The following is a 23,918-nucleotide window of genomic DNA, read 5'->3' on the forward strand; positions in this document are numbered from 1 at the left end:
TATTACAATCATCTGAAATGAAACTGTCAAAGTGTGATATTTGAGCAACTTTGCTATTCAACTTCAAAAAATGAAGCAAAGCGGCTGAAACTGCTTGCAATATCAATGGAACATTTGGTGAGGAAGTGACCTGTGAGTGGTCAGCTTGAAAATGGTTTAAATGATTTCGCAGTGGAGACCTGAGCCTTGAAGATCATGAGCATAGTGTATTCCCATCTGTCATCGATGATGGTCAATTAAAGACCATCATTGAAAAAGATCTATGTAAAACCACTCAAGAACTGGCAAAAGAACTTCACGTTAGCTAGAAAACTGCCTGCAACCATTTGCATGTGATCTGAAAATCAAAACAGTTCGACAAATGTGTACCACATGATTTGAATGAAAATCAGAAAATGATCATTGCTTCTTCTCTGTAACCAGACTGATCTATTTCTCAACCATATTGATGATTGTAACTTGCAATGAAAAGTGGATTCTGTACAATAATAAAAAACGTTCTTCACAGTAGTTGGATCACAATGAAGCACTGGAAACTTTCCCTAAACCTGAGCTCTTCAAAAAGGTCATTGTGACTGTTTGGTGGTGTACTGCTGGACTCATCCACTGTAACTTCTTAAAACCCAGTAAAACCATTACTGCCATGACATTTTGACATGAAATTGCCAAAATGAACTGGACATCAGAAGAGGGTCAATCATTCTTCAGGACAATGCTCGACCACGTGTTTCATTACTGACACCCCAGAAGGTGAGGGAACTTGGCTATGAAGTTCTTCCCCACCCAGCTTATCTCCCAGGCCTTTCTCCAACCAACTTTTTCAAGCAACTTGATGGTTTCTTGTGGGAGAAAGAGTTCAAAAATCAAACTGATGCTGAAAGTGCATTCAAGGAGTTCATCAGCTTCAGAACTCCAGATTTTTATGTTACTGGAATAAACAAACTTGTAACTCGTTGGCAAAAATGTGTTGATTGTAATGATACTTGCTTTGATGAATAAAATTTCTGCATTGTTGAAATATATTTTACTCAGCCTTATGTATGTATAATATACTAAATGCTTTTGTATATGTACCTTTTAGTAACACTTTAGCATTTGAAGCTGTTGAACTTGTTACTCTTTATATCTTTATAAGATTTATACTTTCTAAACCATTCAACACCAGCTGGATTTGTTGTTTATTTTGTGTATTCAGAAGTTCATTCTGCTATCTTTGTTTTAATATGTTCAGATGACTTTTCCAGCATTGCAATGGTCATAAGAAATTGTGATACTACTTTAGTGAGTGGTCTACCAAAGTATCCCGAGTTTACACTGTGAAATGACCTGATCTAGTTATGGTGAAGAACACTTGGAAATTACAGATTGAAAATTCAGAAGGCCAATGTGTGTTAGTGTCTCCTCATGTCTACACAAGAAAGGACGTCCTTCATAAATTTCTGCAGTGAATCTTATTTTAGGAGTGATAAATATAATTTTCTTATTTTCCAGCTATTTTAGCATTTTTATTTTCTTCCCCATCTTCTAACTCTCAGCTTCCATTTGATAACTTATTCAACAATAACTCCATGATTATTGGCAGCTCAAGTACTCTAGTGTATTATAATTTATAAATGTTATGTGAGAGATAAAACTTTTAAAGTAAAAGAGCTTAATTTTTAATTTCCTATATATTTGTGTGTGTGTGTGAAAGTGATAAATAGAATTTACAATAAAAATTTAGTCTCATTTTGATTAAAATACCAATAACCTTGGAGCAAAATATCTCATTACAGTTCATCTGCATTTAGCATCTCTTACTGTACTGACTCCCACTCTTTTTGTTGTTTTAGTTTCCCCTGTCCAGCATGACCAATTCATTGCATTTTATTATATGTAATATAAGAAAGCAGAATGTACTTTCAAATACAAAAGACAAACAAAACAACAAAGTAGAGATACTGTTATTGTAAAAAAGTAGAAACGCTTTTGGACAATTTAGAAAACTATTTCTTTAAGCAAAGGCAAAAAATAAACAGAACAACTGATAATAGAGTTCTATATTTAAGAGATGAGGAATTATGTACATTATTTACATTTGATGGATATTTGTCCTCATCCATCAAATGTAAATAATGTAACTAAGAACAACTGATATCGAATTACTTACAGAGGGTAAATCTTATGAATTGAAACAAATTCAACAGCTTCAAGCTCTAAAGAGTTATTCATAAGAAAGAAGTATATATGTATAGAAAGACACATAGCAAATTATATACATATTGATTGTTGTTGTATATTATTATATAGTTTCTCAACTTATACCAGTTTATAAGTAATTTAACAATTCCATCGTAGTGTATCACTACAGATTTTTCACTGAAGTTTGAAAATTCCTCAAATATAGTCTACCCCCAATTAATTTATGATACCCTGCTATCTCTGCAATTCTACACATGCTTCCCTATCCTTTCTTTGTTGCTCATTCCCCATCCCTCTTTTTCTTCTTCCCAGTTCATTTTATGTTCTTTATTTTTATTTATTTTCTATGTTTTTAGCTTATATTTCACTTACCATTTCCTTATCCTTTAAATTGTCTTTATTCTTTCATTCCTGGAGTTTTATTTTTTCAGTTTTTATTTTTCATTTTCAAATTGTTTTCTTCCAATCAGTTTCATACTTCAATATTTTCCATCTATCAAAATTATCTCAAATAAATTTGATTGATTAGAGCTATAAAATTACAGGACCAGATCATGAAAATTACAGTGTTATAGCCCAACTAGTTAGGAACCACTATTCAATTAAATGAGATGCAGTTTGGTTTTGTGCCAAGAAGTTCTGATGCCATATTCTTAGACAACTTTAAGAGACGAATCTAGCTAAAAGTAAGCCATTGTGCTTGCATATGTTGACCTGGAGAAAGCCTTCAACAGAATCCCCCATTCTGTGATCTGGTTGTTTCTGAGGAAGCTGGGAGTAGATGAATGGCCTATGAAAGCCACCAAACCAGGTACAGAGGTGCTGTCAGCAAGGTGAGAATTAGCCAGGTCTCGGTTCTCAGTACCTGCTTATTCATCCTTGTCCTCCAAGCCATAACAGTGGAATTTAAGACTGGTTGCTCCTTGGAACTTATATCCTGATGACCACATTCTCATAGTGGAACCTATAATAGTGTTATAGAAGAAATTCCAGGCATTGAAGCTAAACCTGGAATCAGGACTCTCTTCTCAGGTAAATGACCCTGCTTGATATATATGAAAGGTATAGGCAGGTATTCCATAGGGTGTACCCAGTGCAAACTGTGGACACACAGGAGGTGAATTGGAATCACAGGAAGATTAATGAAGAAAGTAATGTTTGTATGTGAAACATGTGCAGGAGCAATAAACATGAAGGACACACTTGAAATTGATTTTCTCAAATGCCTTAGAAACGAATGTCCTACCTCAAGGTGGTGGGTAGTTTTTGTTAACTTGATGATCAAATTAACAGTGAAGGGGGAAAGTTCAGAGAGCTATTACTCTTGTTGGTAACAAAATTTCTCTCTCTCAGAGTGAAAGACAGATTGTATGATGTTTGCATACGAACAGTACTGCTACATAGTAATGTAATGTAAGCTATGAATGTAGAGGACTTGTTAAGGATTGAAAGAAATGAAGCTACTGTGCTTTGTTGGATTAGAGTGCATGTACTACAAAGTGTGAATGTGTTGTGAAAAACATTGGACATAAGAATTATCAAATGTATTGTGCAGAAAGAAGGCTGCACGGGCATGGTCATATGATGCACATGGATAAAAACAACTGCTTAAAGAAATGCTGATAACTTAAAGTAGATGGAACCTGTGAAAACAGGAGACACTGAAAGACATGGATTGAAGTAGTGAACAATGACCTTCAGATGTTGAGCCTCACAGAGGAGATAACAAAGGACCTTGATGTTTAGCAATTTTATGTGCTCAAGAACACCTGTCCATTTAAGCAAAAATGTGGTCCTAAAAGCATATCACTTATGTCTGCTCCTGCAGCCAATCCTGTCCCTCATGAATCCCCTTCCCCCAATAACTCACCTTCCTAACACTCACCTCTCCCACTACCCATCTTCTTAACACCCTTCCCTCCATCATTCAGCTTATGTTACTATGAGAATGGAACTGGACATAATCCATCTCCTTATTGTTCACATTCCCTAGAACAATCTTTTTCTCATTCAATCTCTGAATCATCCTATATCACCATATTTCCCACTAAATTCCCCTTCCCTTTTCTCTTGTACACCTTATTTTTCCAATTGCAGCTCTCTCTACCACTGCTTCAATTCATGTCCCACTATTTCCCTGTTAAGGTAGCTCTTAGACTTCATCCCTCACACTGTGCATTCCTCCTGCACAATATTTTCACACACTTCACATTTTTGCTGTCACCTACTACCTCCTTAATCACTTGCTTCCTCTGCCTTCACCTCTAACTGATATTCACAATCAGCCACACCCTCACCGTTTTAACAAAATCTTTCTCTTATCCCCATCCCTATCCATCTGCCACTGACTATCACACTTTCACAAACTTGCTTGTTTACTTATAACTTATGGGTAGTCTTTAACACATCTTCACTGTTTTATTTCTGTTCCACCTGGGGTAAACATATATCTCTATTACAACACACCCATTCTTGTCTCTCTATCATACTTTAACCTTTCATCAACTAACATAAAGCTATTTCCCTTAATACTATTCCTCACCTCAGTCGAGGATGGTCTTGTCTTGTGAGTTACTCAGTGACCTCACTAGTACTAGTACTATGTAAAAGGTGCTCTGAGCATTCTGTAAACATGGGAGGATACCCAACCATAGAAACCATACCATAGCTGACAATGGAACCTTGTGCAAGTTCTCTGGCTTGCCAGCTCCCATCAAACCATCCAGCCCTTGCCAGCATGGCAGACAGACTGTGAATGATGATGGTGATTGTTATTGAAATGAACTTAATGAAATTTATGAAATATCTGTAACTTGTTTACTCTTCATCTCACCTATATGTGGCTCTTGTCACTACATTACAGCCTGAGTTTAAATTAATATCACTTTATATATACTATCCTTTGTATGAGAATGAGAGTTAATGAAGGTGAAAATCAAACCCTAATTTCTGAAGTAACTTGTACTCAACTATCTATCTATCTGTCTCTTTATAACTCTCTCTCTCTCTCTCTCTCTCTCTCTCTCTCTCTCTCTCTCTCTCTCTCTCTCTCTCTCTCTCTCTCTCTCTCTCTCTCTCTCTCTCTCTCTCTCTCTCTCTACACACACACTAGATAGATTGATAGAATAATACATTATTAATTGCTAAATATTTTATTTATTATATCTTTTTCATAACACTATTTCTATCATTGCTCTAAAATAATTTCCAGCCTATATCCCATACAGGACATATTAGTCAGACAACTGGAGAGTCTCAAAATAGACCTAGTAGTGTCTCTTTTAATCTCTGTTAAGATCAGTCTTACTAAGAGAACGTACATGGTACCAAATGCACTGAAGCTAAAAGAGACAAATTTTGCCTAAGATCACAATCCCTCATTTGTTAACTTCAAAATTATTTGAGAGCAAGGCTAGAAATAATTTCTCATATTAAATTATGTGTGTGTGTGTATGTATGCTTATTTATTATCATTTTCATTTTAATGCTAGTATGATGCATTGGATTCCAATGTCAATGTGTTAATGTACTGAGAAATGAGTTAGGCATAAGAGGAATCAGATGTAGTGTGTAAAAAAGAGGACTGCACTCATTTGGTCATGTGATGCATATGGAAGAGGACAGCTGTATAAAAATGTTGTGGCAAAAGTCATTGATACCCTGGGGATTGGAAGACTGGACTAGCTGAACTCTTATAAAGAGTAGAGGTCAGTGGTCATTGAATAGAGAGTGTTTAGTAGTCTCATGAAGTATGTCTTGTGAACACATTGATTAAACCTCTGCTTCACTTATTTATATATCCAAAGTGTGCCAAGGATATAAAAGTGGTGAGAAGATATTCAAAACTTGCGTCGGATGTTTAATTTTTTTTTTTTGTATGAAACAAAAGAAAAATTCATTAACATGGAAGACTTGTTGGCTTGCATGGTGCAGTTGCAACAGCAACAACAGCAGTTACAACAACTACAACAGCAACAACAAAATACCCAACAGTTACTGGAAGTAATGTTGAAGGAGTCTGAAAATACTTCAGGTTCATTCTCATTAGACAGTGTAGCAAATTCAATTGGAGAATTTATTTATAACCCAGAAGGTACTACTTTTTCTGCATATTTTAGAAGATACAAAGAAATCTTCAAGGAAGAATGTAAAAATTGGAATGACAAGAAGGTGCAACTACTTTTAAGCAAGTTATCCCCTGCTGAACACGAAAAATACTGTAACTATATTCTGCCGAAGAAACCCTGTGAGATTTGTTTCAATGAAATAGTTAATTTATTATTGATAATTTTCAGTGAAAGAAGTTCCCTATTTATTATTCGTTGGCAATGTTTAAATTTATTTAAAAAATGATGATGAAGATTTCGTCACCTATGCTGGGGTCATTAATAGAGAGTGTGAAAAATTCAAATGAATGAACCCCGGATTTGTTTAAATGTTTAATTTTTGTTTAAGAGTTAACAGCAAGAAAATACACATTCCCACATATTAACAAAATTAGAACAGGACCAAAAATTAACTCTACAGACAGTGGCTGAAGAATGCCCAAGGATTATAAATCTAAGTCATGACACAGATAAAATTGAAGAAAAAGATTGCTCTCAGATATATGCATGTTGACCTGAAACAGATCATAAAAAAGAAAAACGAATGTCAAGACCAAATCCATGCTACAGGTGCGGAGGTTTACATTTTGAAAGTAATGGCCCTTTTAAAAATTGTAAATGTTTTGATTGTAGAAAAATTGGACATAAAAGTTCACATTGAATACCGAAACTAAAAAAGGGTTAAACAAAACAGATTCTAGAAAGAATGTATTGTTAAAAAAAATTCTAAGCATGACTTAGAAAAGAAAATTTGATGTCCATAAAAATAAATAATGTGAATATCAAGTTACAATCAGATACTAGCAGTGATATCGCAATAATTAATACAGATACATGGAGAAAAATAGATAAAAGGAAACTTCAAAATTTGTTCGAGGTGCTTCAGGAAAAAAATTGCATTTTATGAGCGAAATGATAAGTGATGCTAGATTCCATGAAAAAACCTTGAAAGCCAATTGTGTTGCAAAATATGACAAATTTATTTGGAACAGACTGGTTGGAACTATTTAACTTATGGGACCTTCCCATAAATATTTTTTGTAAGAATGTGAATGGTTCTTCCGCCAGTACAAATAAGGCATCAGAGGATTTAAGAATTTAAAAAAACTTTTCCTGAAGTTTTTTCTGAGGAATTGATTCTTTGCATCAAAACAGAGGTGATGTTTCAAATGAAAGAAAATGTGATGCCGATATTTAAACCAAAATGAGTGGTACCTTTTGCAGTGTTGAAACAAGTCAATGAAGAATTGAATAGACTTGTAAAGCGTAGCATTATTGAAAAAATTGATTGCACAAAATGGATGTCTCCATCAATTATAAAATTGAAGTATGCACTGATTCTTCAACGGGATAAAAAAAATGTTTGTTACCATATAATTACCCATTACCAAATCCAGAGGAAATTTTTGCAAAGTTGAATGGAAGAAAATTTTTTTTTAAATTGGACCTATCTGAAGCATATTTGCAGGTAAAGGTTGATGAGGAATGTTCAAAATTATTGACAATAAATACCCATAAAGGGTTGTATAAATTTAATCGACTCCCCTTCAGTATAAAGGTAGCACCTGACATTTTCCAACAAATTATGGACATTGTGCTCACTGGTTCAGATTTTGCTATAGCCTACCTTGAGAACATATTCATAAAATGTGAATCTCAAGGTCAGCATGCTGAGTATGTTAAAAAGGTCTTTGAAAGAATAAAAGAGTATGGTTTTAAGCTCAGCAAGAGAAAGTATGAATTTTTTATGCCAGGAATAAAATATCTAGGGCAGATTATTGATGAAAATGAATGCAGACCAGACTTGTCTAGGGCAAGTACAATAAAGAATATGCCTCCCCCAACAAACATTATGTTACAAGCACTTTTGGGGCTTGCAAATTACTACCAGGTATATATACCAAATATGCACAATTTAAGAGCGCCCCTGAATAACTTGTTAAAGAAAGAAGTTAAGTGAAACTGGTTGGACAAATGCCAAAAAGCTTTTGAAGAAATTAAAAACGTCTTAACGTTGGAATTGTCATAACATTTTTACCCAAATTTAGAAATAGTGGCAGCAGATGCTAGTGAAAGTGGTATTGGAGCTGTGATTTTACACAAGTGTGAAGATGGTAACCTGAAAACAGTAGCTCATGCTTTGTGCTCATTATTGCCGATTGAGAAAAGTTACATTCAAATAGAAAAGGAGGCATTAGCCATCATATTTGCAGTAAAAACATTCCATAAATTTATGCATGGAAAAAGGTTCTGTCTGCTGACAGACCACTACCCATTATTGTCGATCTATGGATCAAAAAAGGGTATCCCCACTCATACAGCCAACAGATTGCAGTGCTGGGGAACAATCCTACTGAATTACAACTTTAAGATGGAGTATTTGCCATTAAAAAAATTGGGACATGCAGATGGTTTATCAAGATTAATACCAAAATACAGTGAACCACTAGAAGACACAGTGATAGCGGTGTTAAAAGCCGAAAATGAAATAAAAATATATTGTGCAATGTTGTGCGTGAATTGCCTGTGACATTGGAGGAAATAAAATTAAGGCAGAGACGGACAAGTTTATCATAAAAATGAAAAAAATAGTGAGAGCAGAAGAAACAAATACAAAAATATGTGTAGCTGGATGTAACACAGTTTCAAATTTGATATGTGGTAATGTGCTTATGTATACACAGAGGATCATAATGCCTACCTCACTACAAGGTCAAATGTTAAAGGAATTCCACACTGGACATCCAAGAATTTCTAGAATGAAGTCGCTTATGATGAGTTATGTTTACTGGCTAAAAATGGATCTAGATATCAAGAGATTGGTTAAATCCAACGAAATCACCACCTATAAAATTTTAACCTTGGCCCAAGACCGATATGCCATAAACTTCACAGGATCATTAAACCGGTCATATTATCTGTGGTAGATAGCTATACAAAATGGCCAGAAATAGGTGAATGTAGCAAACTGACATCCACGGTAACAGTCAAATTTCTACACGAACTTTTTGCTAGGTATAGTGTCTCAGATACCATAGTCTCCAATATCGGTACACAATTCACAGCAAATGAATTTAAGAATTTGTGAAAAATGTACTCAATTGAACATATTTCTACTCCTTTGTATCCCCCAAGATCTAATGGACAAACAGAAAGTTTTGTGGGTACATTTAAAAGAGCATTAAAGAAATCAAGAAATGTTCTAGTCGATGACATAACATTGACACAATTCTTGAGGGTTTATAGGATAACACCAAACCTGAATGCTTTTTCAGGCAAGTCGCCTGTGGAACTGATGTTTGCTCAAAAAATAAAGTCGAATTTTGACAAGCTGCCAGTAAGAAAAACAAATAGGGAAAACACTAAAAATATAACAAAGTATTTTAATATCAGTGACAAAGTGTTGTTCAAAATATATGAAAATGGAAGACAAGGTTGGGAAGACGGAGTAGTAACAAAAAGAATAGGCAAAATGACATATATGATAAGAAGTGAAAAATGGGAACACAAAAAGTATTTAAACCAGCTAAAAAAGAAAAGAGATACCTATGGAAGTGTTCTATGACACCTTTAATGTTCTAACACCACAAGAAATCAAACCTAGTTGTAGCAGCACAAGAAGGAGGAAACAAACAGAATGATTGAAAGTAGTGCCTAACAGAAGAAATATTTTACTTCTCTTGGAGGAAAATCTCAAAAAGAGAAATGTGATGAAAGAAAAATAAATAAAAATGATAATATTAATTTCCAACAGAAATCAGTCTCAAAGGGGGAGATATTATGGCAAGAGTCATTAACACCCTTGGGAGATTGGAAGAATGGACTAGCCGAACTCTTATAAAGAGTAGAAGTTGGTAGTAGTCGAGTAGAGAGTTTGGTAGTCTCGCAAAGTACACCATGTAAACACATTGATTAAACCTCTGCTTCATTTATTTATATATCCAATGTGTGTCAAGGATATAAAAAATGAAGTGCTGATCACTTAAAGTGAATGAAACATATGGAAGTGGGCGACCCAGGAAAACATGGAACAAAGTAGTGAGAGCTGATTTCAAGATGCTGAGCCTTACAGAGAAGTTGACAAAGGACCAAGATGATTAGTAATTTACTCTGCTCAAGATCTATCCATCACACCAAAAATGATATCCTTAAATCACCCAGGTTATGCTTGTACATATGGGGGCCCTGCCTTCTCATCTCTCTCAACCCCAACAAGCATTTCTCCCAATTCTCATCCCTTTACACTTATCTCTTCTTTATTACTGTGGTAATAAAGCAGAATCCCTTCCTTCTGATTATCCTCTTTCCTTCTCTCCTCCTTACTCCTAGAACCACTCCCAATTCTTATGCCACACTATTTCCACCAATCACTTTCTTTCTGTGCCTTCAGTCACTACTCTCTCTCTTCTGATATACTCCATACTTAACACTTTTTTCAACTGCTATCATTCACAATGTCTTTTCATATCTACCATCACAACTCATTTATTGTAGTCTACTTATGTACCTCTGTGTCTCTCTCCCCACTACTCCTGCACCTTGTACATCATTCAGTTACTTTCTTACCTATTTTTCTTCCCAAGCCATTATATCTCTCACCTCACCTCTCTCCATACTGATGTTTCCCATCAACTGCACAACCGCCCTTGTTCATCTCTTGCTCCAATCCACTATCTATATCCTCTCTTATACCTGCCTTCTTGTATCCTGAAATGCTCTGGCATCCCACCACCATTTTTCTCTTCTTTCTTTCCACCCTTATGTAAAGTGGGGTAACTGTGTATCTCTGCTATAGCAAGACATCTGGGTTTGTCCCTCCATCACATTTTAGCCTCTCAACACACGGCACAGAACCATCTCCTCCTTTCCTTCTCAATTTCTAACCCCTCTATTTAATTGAAAAGGTTTTTACTTTTTCATTTTGTCTTTCTTGTTTTTATTATTTTGTCATGCAAGTTACTAAACAACCTCACTAGTAGGGGTGACGTGAAAAAGCATCCAGTACACTCTGTAAAGTAGTTGGCATTAGGAAGAACATCCAGTCATAAAAGATAGACTAAAGTAGACCCTGAACTTCAACATGGCCCAGTGTCTTGCCAGATCCTGTCAAACCATCCAAATCATACCAGCATGGAAAGTGGACGTTAAATGATGAGGTGGAATTGCAAAATAATACATCCCTAACCTTAATACTTACTATCATGTTTTACCTGACATCTGCCACAGGTGACTTCCTTTGTCAGTAAATGGTACTTTACACTTAACACTCACTGTCCTTTCATATCACATGTCCAAACTTGTGCACATGTTTCTCTTAAATATATTAACAAATATATACTTTCTTTAAGGCCAAATAATTTGCTTTTGAATTTAATTTGAAAACTTCTGTTGAGTGCACTGTGTTGACAAACAAATGTCTTTTCTTTAGTCAGTGGGAAATATCTACAAAGGATTGGCACAGTCTGGTGCATGGGGCTGTTTTGATGAATTTAATCGAATCTCTGTGGAAGTTTTGTCAGTAGTAGCTGTGCAAGTCAAGACTATCCAGGATGCCATCAAAGATAAGAAGAAAGAGTTTAATTTCATGGGAGAAAAGATCAAAATCACTCATTCTGTTGGAATCTTCATTACAATGAATCCAGGATATGCTGGACGAACTGAACTACCTGAAAACCTCAAAGCCTTATTCAGGTAAGTTTTACTTAAAGGAAAACTACAAAGTATACTAAAAAAATGTACTGCAATTTGCTTGAAGCACTGTAGTGTGTAAATGATGCAAATGATGTTAATAATTTCAAGAAGACTTTTGAGCACTGCAGATGAGAAATGAATAAAGACAGACACAATATTGTATCACACTTGCACATAGGTGATTTAAAGAAATCTTCCTTTTATCAGATACAAAATAACAAAAATGTTTGGAGCAAACGTGTTACTATTAGTAGGCCATTCTGATGTAGAAAACATTAAACCTTTATAGGATGATGCAATATCATGTCTTTCATATTTGTCATCGTCATCATCATCATTATCATCATCTTCATCATTTAACATCCTCCTTCCATAATGCTATAGATTGGATTCTTTGACAAGAGCTGGTAAGTCAGACTGCACCAAACTCTACTGTCTGCTTTGGCATAGTCTCTATGGCTAGATGCCTTTCCTAATGGAAACCACTTTACAGGGTGCTTTTTACATAGCACCAGGCATCTTCTTATACATTTTGCCTAACTTCTCACCTGTATAGCTTAAAGTTCTTAAAAGCATTTATCTCATTTACAAATTGTATTTTTTTTTCTATATTATTTGGAGAAGAGCATAGATGATTGAGAAGTGAGTGTTGAGTAACCAGTTCAGTTCATTGTCTGTTGCTAACTTTGCATTGGGCCTGTGCTCAAAATTGCTATTGTTATATATGTATCTCTATGAATTTTTGAAAATATTTATATGTAATTTCTACTGTACTTTCTCTTGGAGAGCATCCAAAAAGAAACATTTGATACCTCACTTGTGAAATTTTGCATGATTATTTTAGAAAATATGACCATTTTAAATGGTCAGCGAATTGGACAAAATTCTGCCTAATTGGCCTAAATGAATAATTAGCCATATTTGTGATGTCATATCTTTGAAACTGAGTTGATAATCATATTCAAATTAAACAAATTAATAGTGTTCATGGGGTAGTAGTAACTTTTTTTTCAGGTTCTTGAAAATGAAACTTTCTTTTGGTAATTTTTTTAGATATTTTTGTAAAGCTTATTCCATTGCATATAACAAACAGTCAATTTTGCAGTGTTTTCAGACATAGCTAAATCCAAAAGTGCAAGCCACAGGGACATGAGTTTTGGCACATTTGTGGTAGGTAAAGAACTAAATAAGTCCTGATATTTTGGAACATGATACCATTTTAATATAATTTTAATGGACTATTAAAAATGGCTATAAATGGCATTTTCTAATCAGGATGCCCACATATGCTGGATTTTCTCCATTTTGACAAGAATTTTTCCAATTTCTTTTCCCACCATGTCTTGGAAATGATGAGTGGGGAACCTTTTTATGAAAAAATGTTTGAAAATTTATGCCGTGATCAATATTGGCCTTTTTTTTTTGCACTGCACACTTAAAATGATGGGAGGAGCCTTTTTGGTTAAAAAAAATAATAAATAAATGAGAATATTTTCAAACAAAAAGGTGTGTGATTTAAGGGATATATAGCTGTTGTTTCTAGCACATCCCATGGCCACCTCATTCCTTTCTCAGGATTGCACGTAGACCTAGATTAAAAAACAAACAAAATGGGAAAACTAAAATCATAAATTAGATTGCTGTAACTTAGAGCAAACTCTTTAGTTGATGAGAGAGAAGGAAAAAACCCAAAATAAATATGTAAATACTTCCACAAATTATCTGACTGAATTCGAAATTGGGGGAAAAAAAAAACCTATCCCATTGGATGTTAATGGTCTACAAAACAATATTCATTGCACGATATCATTTTTATTGGCAAAATTTGACCAATATTTCTTAAAGTAAAACAAAATTTACATGTATAAGAATACCTGCTAGGTAAAATTTGGACATTGTTCTCCAATGAGAAGGAATAAACAACATTCTCAGTAAGAAGATCCTTAGTATGGAATCTTCTAGAAGACTTATGTAGCTCAATTTAGTGCAGTTTTTCATATAAATATATGTTTACTTAGTAATCAGTTCATCCATTTCTTGAAATTCTGGCTCAAACTTGATATTTGAAGCCTTAGATCTGTGTTCCATTTGACCTTTTACCATGTGGGAACACATTAGTTTGATGCATAGCATCAGTATACTACACTATTGACTTTTCACTTTTACACCACATCATGGCAATAACCATATTGAATTCACAAGAAATTTGTCTTTCTTAATTTAAAAATCTTGAAGAAAATATGTTCTTTTCTAAGTGAAAATTGACAATTAAAATTTTCACTTTTATGTTTCATAACAATTACCTGTCCTAATGCCATCAATTTTTATATCAAAATAGTACAAAAAAAAAATCCTCTTCATAACTGTATGATTTTCAACACAAATCGAGTTATAACACTCTGGTGCATTGAACTAGAATGAGGGCTACCGTTCAGCAATCAAAAGAAAGAAAAATATAAGCAGAACTAACTTTGTGAATGTGTGAAAGTACCAGGGTGATTGAGGGACATATAAGTGTTTGATTTTGATCAAAACTATATGAGAAGAAAGTCCACATCCAGAACTTCCAAATGATATATTATAATTTTCCACAGAAAAACTTTATTTTTACACGAGAATGATCAAGTCAAAAGTATACTTTTGTGTGGTCAAACTGTGCTTGTCTCCCTTCTATGGTGCTCTATAGTGATGCCTACACTGTCTAATTTTGACTAGCTATTGCTGCATTGCACTTGTGTTATGCTAAGAAGGCTTTTGTTCCTCTGTTCACTTCTTTACTTTCCATTCTTAGCACAGCTTGTCTTAAATAATTTTGTTTTGTATTTTTTCCATTACCAGCCTTTTATATATATTTTTCCAGCCTTTGCTCAATTTTTATGATTTATTTGTTCTCTGGAAGTTTTCAAAATTACTGATGAAGGGTTATTTGTCATTTGTTCGTCATTTTACCTGTAAAATTCTATGCCATCTCTGAACACACATTTTACAGTAAATATGCATGTGTATGTGTGAAGGTGTGTGTAACCTAGTGGTTAGGATGTGGAACCCATGATCTTGTGATAATGGTTTTAATTCCCAGACCAGAAATGTATTGTGTCCTTGAGCAAAAATTTTCATTTCATATTACACCAATCCACTCAGATGTAAATAGGTAACCCAGTGTATGATTGGCATTCTGTCTAGGGGAAATGTGACCTGCTCACCTAGCCAGTGAGTTGGCATCATTCAAAAGTTACTACAATGCCAAGAAAGCTCATTGTGACCAGCAGTGTGTAATAACATCTGATAGTTTGTTTGATACAGTGATATATTTTTGAAATGGTTTGTATTGTATTATATGGTCAGTTGCAACAAATCTGTTTGAAGATAACAACAATTCAAGATGTCAATTGTCAATTTTATTTTAGTTATTGTTTTAAAGGCATCTCTCTCTCTCTCTCTCTCTCTCTCTCTTTCATATACATATTCACATGTATGTAGATATACACATACATTCACATATACACATAATATACACAGTATATAATACAATTTATACACACACACACATCCATCCACACAGCCACACATACATATGTATTATATATGCACATTATACATGTATATTTATATGCACATGTATACATATATGCACATAGAATTGAAAAAGTGATTCATAATAGATTTAAACAAGTATGAATGCAGTCACAATTATAAGATATGAAAGAAATCCAAAAGATCCCAAAACATTTTAAATGTAACTATACACTCATGTTGATTAATTTCACACAAGAATGTTACACTTGGAGAGGGTCAAATGTGAGTATTCAGATACCCACATTTGATGATTATTTCATTTATAAACCATGTGTGTGAAAGTGCAGGGCTTAGTGGTTAGGGTATTTGGCTTGTGATTGTTAGGTTCTGAATTTGATTCCTGGTGGTGTGTTGTGTCCTTGAACAAGACATTTTATTTCCTGTTACTCCAGTTTATCAAAAATGTGTAGTACCTGTATTTCAAAGGGCCAGCCTTGTTACATTCTATGTCATGCTGAATATCTCTGAGAACTATGTTAAGGGCATGCATATCTGTGGAATACTCAACCACTTGTACATTAATTTCCCAAGCAGGCTGTTCCATTGATTGAATCAACTGGAACCCTCATCAGCATAACCAACTGAATGCCAAACCATGTGTAACTTGAACCATATTTTCTGAAAAAGTTAATTAGATACAGTACCTGTATGATTTAACTGTACAAAATAAAGTCCATAACTTGTCCAATTTCAGTTTGTGTCCACCTATAATATCTTTGGTATAAAAACTGCTCAATTTTCCAGAATCTAGTTACATGATTTTTTTATATATGTTTAGTTTAGGTAAAAGTTTTTGATAAAATGCAATTCCATTATCTTCTGATACTTTGTCATCCCTTGAGCATTTGAAGAAGGAGAATATCTTGAATTTGTTGTCTCTACATATTTCCAGTTGTTTATCCGCTAGAATCTTGTGTAATTCTTTTTGTCTGATGTGTTGTCTGTTGTTTTTATCTGATGCATTAATGTAATAATGTGTATAATATGTGAAAGACTCAGCTGATACTAATGCACAGAAACAATTGCTGTGATTTGGATTAAAGCCTGTTCATTCAATCTTCTTGTATTAAAATTCTCTTGGTTGAATTCTGTGGATATTAATGGATTTCCACTTGTATGGAAATCCATTAATAAAAGAAAAGTTCCTGCTATATGGTAGCTAATACCTATAGAGAAGCTTTCGAAAGCATGCTATAATGTGATTTCAAAAGATGATATTAAAGAATATTAACTACTGTTCCATGCCTGAATAAAGTTGCTTTCATAATGCTGCTTGAAAGATGGAAAATTAAAAGGAATAGTGCTCTTGAACCCACTCACTGAGATTCTATTGAATCCTCATAACTAATTCTTTTAACATTATACTTAATTTTCATCAATGCTTCTAGCAAATCAACTTACACAATGGAAAAGATGAAGCTAGAATTTCTCTAAAGGACATACCTGTTGCTAGCATGGATCAGTTCATATATCTCATCCATCGAACTAATGATTTTATCTGTAGAATGAGCTTGAAGGTGTTTCATTTTGATAATATTCGTGAAGATCCCAACTTGGATAAGCCTGAAAAAATGAATTTTAAACTCGTCTTTAATCTCATCCTGGATGATTTTGAGTGAGATATCTATATATATATATAAAACAAAGGTGTGTGTATTACATATGCATTTCTACAGTTTTCAACCAATTTTCACCAAACTTTACACACACATTACTTATGTGCCAAGGATGGTCATGCACTATAACATTTTGCCCAGTGCTCTCATGTAAAGCGAGAAACTGGGAAAAGCGGCATTTTACATGGGTTTTTCTTTAAAAACTTATGCAGTTTTCAACTGATTCTCTCCCTTTTCTCTCTCTGTTTATTTCTCTCTTCTCATTATCTGTTTCTCTTGCTCACACGTATTCTTTTTTACCCTCTGTAATACTTCCTCTCTTTAATCTATGTCTGTTTCTTTCACTCTCTCTCTCTCTCTCTCTCTTTATCTCACTCACACACTTGCTAACTTCTGTTTACAAATTGACTTGCATGTATATTAGTCGTGCATAAAAATCTGTTGTTACAGTTTTTGTACGTTCTCCCTGAAAAATAATTTAGTAATTTTAAATTTTTGTTCACCCAGTGTGTTTAAATTCAGTTTTGCCACATCTGCCTAAAAATTAACTTCAGTGTATTTCAATTTTGTCATGCATAAATATCTTTGTCTTTACAGTATTTGTATATTCTCCCTACAACATTACTCCACTTATTAAAAAATGTTTGCACTCTATCTATTTAAATACGCTATTTGCTGATGTACCTCACCATTTGGAAGATCTTGACCTCATCATTGTTCTGTGAATCCTGGACTGCAAAGACTGCCATGTCAGATCCTTTGTTGATATATTTGCAGACATACTTAATGGATTTCACTGAGTTAAAGAACTCAACATTGATGTGTTCCTTGAATATCTTGGAGAGGAGTGGACAGTATGGTACAACTGGAATTTCAGTATGAGCTGACTTCTTGATGGTGGTTTCAAACCCACTATCACCTGGCCTTTGTCTTCTGTAGAGGGGATAACCATCATATCCAGTCTGGGTGTCTTGAAGGAATTTCTTTGGAAAGCCTTTTGTACACTTTCTATCCCGCATGCATGGAGCATGTAGGTTGATGTTTCCACATGAATCATGTACCATTTAGGTTTTGACCACACTGAAGAGTTCTGGGACTTCTTGAGGATCTAGGAGCTCTGCACTGATGAATGTGTCTATTATGTTGGCATGTATTTTTTCTGTAAGCCATAGCAGGATGAGTACATGAGGAAGACCACATTTCTGCCATTTCTGTAATGTGGCATCTAGTGGCACCAAACACTTTATTTTTGATCAGTAACGGCATGAGCTTGATAACATACCTGAAGACCCTTGAAATTATGTCATGTCTATCTTTTGGCTGTTGGTTTGGGAAGAGTTCATTTTTAATCTCTTTCCATTTCACATTGCAAAGGTTATGAAGAGGTCTAGTTTCCCAGTGTCTAACATATATAATTGCGTCTTGTGTGTGTGTGCTCATGCATGTATCTTGGGCTTCCTGTGAATGACCATGGAAGGATGATCAGCAGACCCATGTTGTTAACATCATGATCATTCTGCATTGTACCTTGCAGGTGTGCATATGCTTACTTTCTTCTGGTTCAGTCTCCAGTAGAGTAGCCGTTCACTTTCAATTTTTGAATACATGTCAACAATGAACTGACTGAAAAGACCCCTACAATGTAGGATGTTGTTGGAATCTTCACTCCTCACTATGATGTGGAATGCATAGAAGTCATTGGGTGAGACTCTCTTTGAGGAGTTTTTCTGAGCAGTGTTGATGTGGTAACCATCTTATCCATAACAGAATAGCAGTGGATACTATAGTGTATCATAAGACCTGTGTGTTTCTGAAATCCTCATCAGTGTTCTATCTCTGAAATGGAGGACAGTGCCACACTTGTCATGTTCTTGCCCAACAAGAAGCACAACTATATCATTTGCTCTTGGCACATTAAACCTCCCTCCATGTTGACCAGCTGGTTTCTTGCCTGACCTGGTAACTACCTTGTATGTCCTGGAGTGAGGTGGAATTCTTTCAAGTGCAGTCTTGAAGCTTCTGATTAGGTTGTTGTTGTTGTGCAGCATCTCTTGCAGAGACACCACAATGTTCATCCTGATGCTAGAAATGTTCTTGCACCTCTCTTCCCTTTCTTGTTCAGAATCACTCATAAAGTGTATTTGTAGGAATTTTGGTGACTCATTTGACAGAGGTAGCTAAAAGCCAATATGATGATGTATCTGCCCATGAATCTTCGAAGTTTTCCTGAATCCTGACTCAGTTATTTCTCTTGTGGCTCCAAATGATGTCATCTGTAGTGCAGTGTTGTATTCTTGAATTTTGTTTTAGAAGTGCTTAGAATCTTGGTCAGTTGATGACAACAGTTTCTTCAATGACTCTGGAGGTTGTGGCATTGCAGGGAGTTAAAGCTTTCCACCAAAGCAGCACAACCCAAGTGTCTTTCCAGGCCACTTCCTTACTTTACAGTGTATGCACTCGGTTGTCATTGCACCAATGGAAACTTTAGTGTCATCTTCATAATTAACTGCTGGATCATACTTGAAAGCTGCCTCATAGAAGTCGCTTCTCTGAGCTGCTGTAACTGCTTTTCCTTCTGTAGTGGAGATCCTATTTCTTGTCAGGCATACATACCTCTGATCAGCAGTTGGAGATGTTCAGGCAGCAGTAGTACACAACTGGTTTTATTTTTGACACATAACTCTTGTCTCATTATTCTCAGATGCTCTGGCTGCTGTAGTGCACAGTCTGTCTCTTTCTTGGTGTGTTTTCCTTTTTCCAGGTGTTTCTTTTTCCCTCGACAGAGACATACTTTTGGCTGACAGTACCAAGGTAGATAAAGCAATTAAGAGTATGAAGATAAGGAAAGCCCCTGGCCCATCAGGAATCACTGCAGAGATGCTGAAAATATCTGGCCCATGTTTCACTGCCATGTAGCATGGCTGTTCCTACACATGCGTCATACAGTCTGCCTTTTACTCTGAGTGAGAGGCCCTTTGTCACCAGCAGAGGTAAGACCTCTCTGAACTTTGCCCAGGCTATTCTTATTCTAGCAGCTACACTTTCAGCATACCCTCCCCCACTACTAACTTCGTAACCTAGGTGGCGGAAGCTATCAACTACATCCAGTTTTTCTCCCAGGAATGTGGCAGAAGTTGTTTCCTGCACATTTTCAGTGTTTATTGCTCCTGAACATCTGCTACATACAAAAACTAACTTCCTAGTTAACCTGCCTTTGATATTGCTGCACGTTTTATGAGCTCATAGCATGTACTGGGTACATCTTATAGAGTTTCTACCTACACCTTTTCTACAGATTGAGCAGGGCCATCTACCTGAAGGGATTTATGTTTTGTCTACCTTCCTACTTTGGTTTTAGCTAGGTTCACTCTAAGGCCCTTCGATTCTAGTCCCTGCTTCCACACCTGAAACTTCTCTTCTAGTTCTGATAGTGACTCAGCAATTAGGGCATGGTCATCAGCATAGAGGAACCTCAAGGGCATCCTATCTTGAATTCCTCCGTTATCGCCTGGAGGACTATGATAAATAGGATGGGGCTGAGGACAGAACCTTGGTGGACCCCTACCTCTACCCGGAATTCTTCACTGTACTTATTGCCAACCCTCACCTTACTGACAGCGTCTCTGTACATGGCTCGCACAGCTCTCACTAGCCATTCTTCTATCCCTAGTTTACTCATTGACCACCAGATAAGGGATCGGGGACCCTGTCAAAGGCTTTCTTCATGTCAACGAAAGCTAGGTACAGAGGTTTATCCTTGGTTAGGTATTTCTCCTGCAGCTGTCTTACCAGAAATATAGCATCAGTGGTGCTTTTCCCTGGCACGAACCCAAACTGCATTTCATCTAAACTGACTCGCTCACTAATTAGTTGGGCTATGACCCTCTCCATGACTTTCATTACCTGATCTAACAACTTGATGCCTCTGTAATTATTTGTATCTAAAGCGTCCGCTTTATTTTTGTAACAGTTGACTATGGTGCTGCTACTCCAGTCATTGGGTATGACTCCTTCGTGTATCACCTGGTTAACAGTATGGATGACTAGGCTATAGCTGACACTACCAGATATTTTGAACATCTCTGCAGTGATTCCTGATGCGCTGGGGGATTTCCCTGTCTTCATACTCTTAATTGCTTTATCTACCATGGTACTGTCAACTCAGATAGCTGGTCTCTCTGTTGGGTCGACATTTGGCAGACTCTCTTTCTCCCATTCATTCTCTTTATTGAGCAATCTTTCGTAGTGACGTCTCCAAACCTCTTTCTTTGCAGCCTCGTTTAGTGCAAGCGTACCATCATCCATGTGAACACATTTTTCTCCCACGACATCACGATTCTCTCTCACACACTGTCTTGTAACACGAAATATCTCAAGTCTTTGGTCCTCATGGCGCAGAACATTGGCAAACTTTTTCTTTTCTGCTTCCCCTCTGGCTAAATAAACCTGTCTCCTAGCTTCCATTCTAGCAGTCTAATACAATTACCAGCAACCTCCGTTCTTCCAGTCCTTCCAAGACTGTTTCTTTTGTCTAATAGCCCTGTCAACCACATTGTTCCACCACCACGTTACTTTGGGTTGAGAGGGGACTTTACACTAGCCACAGATCTGGTCAGTGGCTCTCAGCAGGTTGTCCTATAGAAGCCTCCAGTTGTCTTCCACGTTGTATGATGCTATATCCCTTTCTATTTTGTCAAATGCTTTAAATAGTATGTCTCTAAATCTCTGACCATTTGCAGGATCTTTAAGCTTGCAAACCCTTCTTCTCCAAGCCGGTCTACTTCTGGGCATCCTTTTTGCCTTGATCTCAAAGTCGCTAACTACTAATCTGTGTTGAGGGGTACATTCTTCGCCAGGGAAGGTTTTGGCATTTATAAGCTGCCCCTTTTCCCTATTTCTGGTGAGGATGTAGTCGATTTGGCTAGAGTGTCTGCCGAAACGGTAGGTGACTAGGTGACTGGCAGGTTTCCTGAAGTTGGTATTGCAAACCATAAGATCGTTTGCATCATAGAACTCCAGCAGTCTGGTTCTCTCCTCATTGTGGGAACCGAAGCCATAGCTTCCATGAATGCCATGGAAGCCACCTGCATGACGTCTAACATGACCATTGAAATCACCAGCCAACAAAGAGATGGTCCCTGTCATTCGTCAATGAGGTAGTTTGCAGGAGGGTGTCGTAGAATTGGTCTTTCTGCCCATCCAGTAGCCCCAGTTGAGGGGCATAGGCTGAGATGACGGTAGCTAATCTATGATGAAGCACTAGTCTAATCCTAAGTACTCTGTCACATATTCTGACTACCTCAATTACCTTATCAACCCATTTCTTTGCTAGGAGTATTTCCACACCCCCGACCCCATCAGTGTTCCCTGCCCAGAAAATCTTGTACCTCATGTTAATCTTTGTATGATTCATATATTGCTTTTACCAATGATGTAGCTGGAATTTTTGTTCCAGTGGGCTTACAATTTTCCTCAATGTTTCAGTTTGAAGTGTAGATAGATAGGAGTTTAGTTTGGGTACTGAATTGGAAATATGCTGATTTCTGCACTATACTAATATATATCTTTTATATTTTAATCGTTTCAACCATTAAACCTCAGCCATGCTGGGGCACCAGTTTGAAGGGTTTTAGTTGAATGAAATGACCCCACTACTTACTTTTTAAGATCTGGCACTTATTCTATCAGTCTCTTTTGCTGGACTGTTAAGTCACAGGGATATAAACAAATCACATAGCTGTCAAGCAGTGGTGGGGAATAAACACAAATATGCACACACATACAAGCACATGCAGACACTCACACACACACACACAAACACACACACACACACACACACACACGCACACACACACACGCACACACACACACACATGTAGAACTTCTTTCAGGTTCTGTCTACTAAATCAATATGCAAGGCTTTGGTCAGCCCAGTGCTATAGAAGAATAAAGACACTTACCCAAAGTGCAATTCAATGGGACTGAACCCAGAACTATGTGGTTGGAAAGCAAACTCCTTACCACACAGCCATACATCATCATTGTTTTACACCCGCTGTCTTTACTGGCATGGATTGGACAGGTCTGCTCATATAGACACTACACCAGTCAGAGTGTTTTCATCTTTCATAATATTTTGCTCTTCCTAATGCTAATCATGATACAGAATGTCAGGGTTTGTTTTTCATGTCACTGGCACTTGAGAGATGTTATGTCCTTACAACTTTAACTTTGCAGAGAGTATGTGGTGTATTTTTTGTGACATCAGTACTAGACATATAGCCATGTCCTCATCATGACTAAAGGGCTTCACCACCCTACATCTTATCTCACTCATTTATGAGAAGCATGAATGATGTGTGATAGATAAGTGATAGAATGCAGTATTCTGAGATAGGTACAAATATTCAAAACAACATGAATGAGTTTGTAAGAAGGTAACAGATGTCTTTGTGACGCAGGCATAGCAGGATGACAGAGGTTATGGTGTATAAGGGTACATATATTGATATATAGGTATGTTGATGCAAACAGGAAAAATATAACTCAAAATATGAGTATATGTATATTTTTATTAATATTTAGCAGAAATAACAAAGTGAAAACACTCTGACTGATGTAGCATGTATATGAGCAGACCTGTTCAATCCATGCCTGTATAGACAGCATGTGTAAAACAATGATGATGCATGGCTGTGTGATAAAGAGTTTGCTTCCCAACCACATAGTTCTGGGTTCACTCTGTTAC

At 36.2% G+C, this 23,918-nt stretch overlaps 1 protein-coding gene across 3 annotated transcripts in view; it reads left to right on the forward strand.

Moving 5' to 3' along the window:
- LOC106876453 (dynein beta chain, ciliary) overlaps positions 1 to 23,918 on the forward strand; it is a 628,322-nt gene that overhangs the window by 242,687 nt on the left and 361,717 nt on the right. For all 3 annotated transcript variants that reach the window (XM_052969374.1, XM_052969385.1, XM_052969379.1), the window contains one exon: positions 11,716 to 11,978. In XM_052969374.1, coding sequence (XP_052825334.1) covers positions 11,716 to 11,978 — 263 coding nt within the window. The remainder of the gene's footprint in view (positions 1 to 11,715; positions 11,979 to 23,918) is intronic.

This window comes from Octopus bimaculoides, chromosome 1 (genome assembly GCF_001194135.2).
Source record: "Octopus bimaculoides isolate UCB-OBI-ISO-001 chromosome 1, ASM119413v2, whole genome shotgun sequence".
In the NCBI taxonomy this organism is placed as follows: Eukaryota; Metazoa; Mollusca; class Cephalopoda; order Octopoda; family Octopodidae; genus Octopus; species Octopus bimaculoides.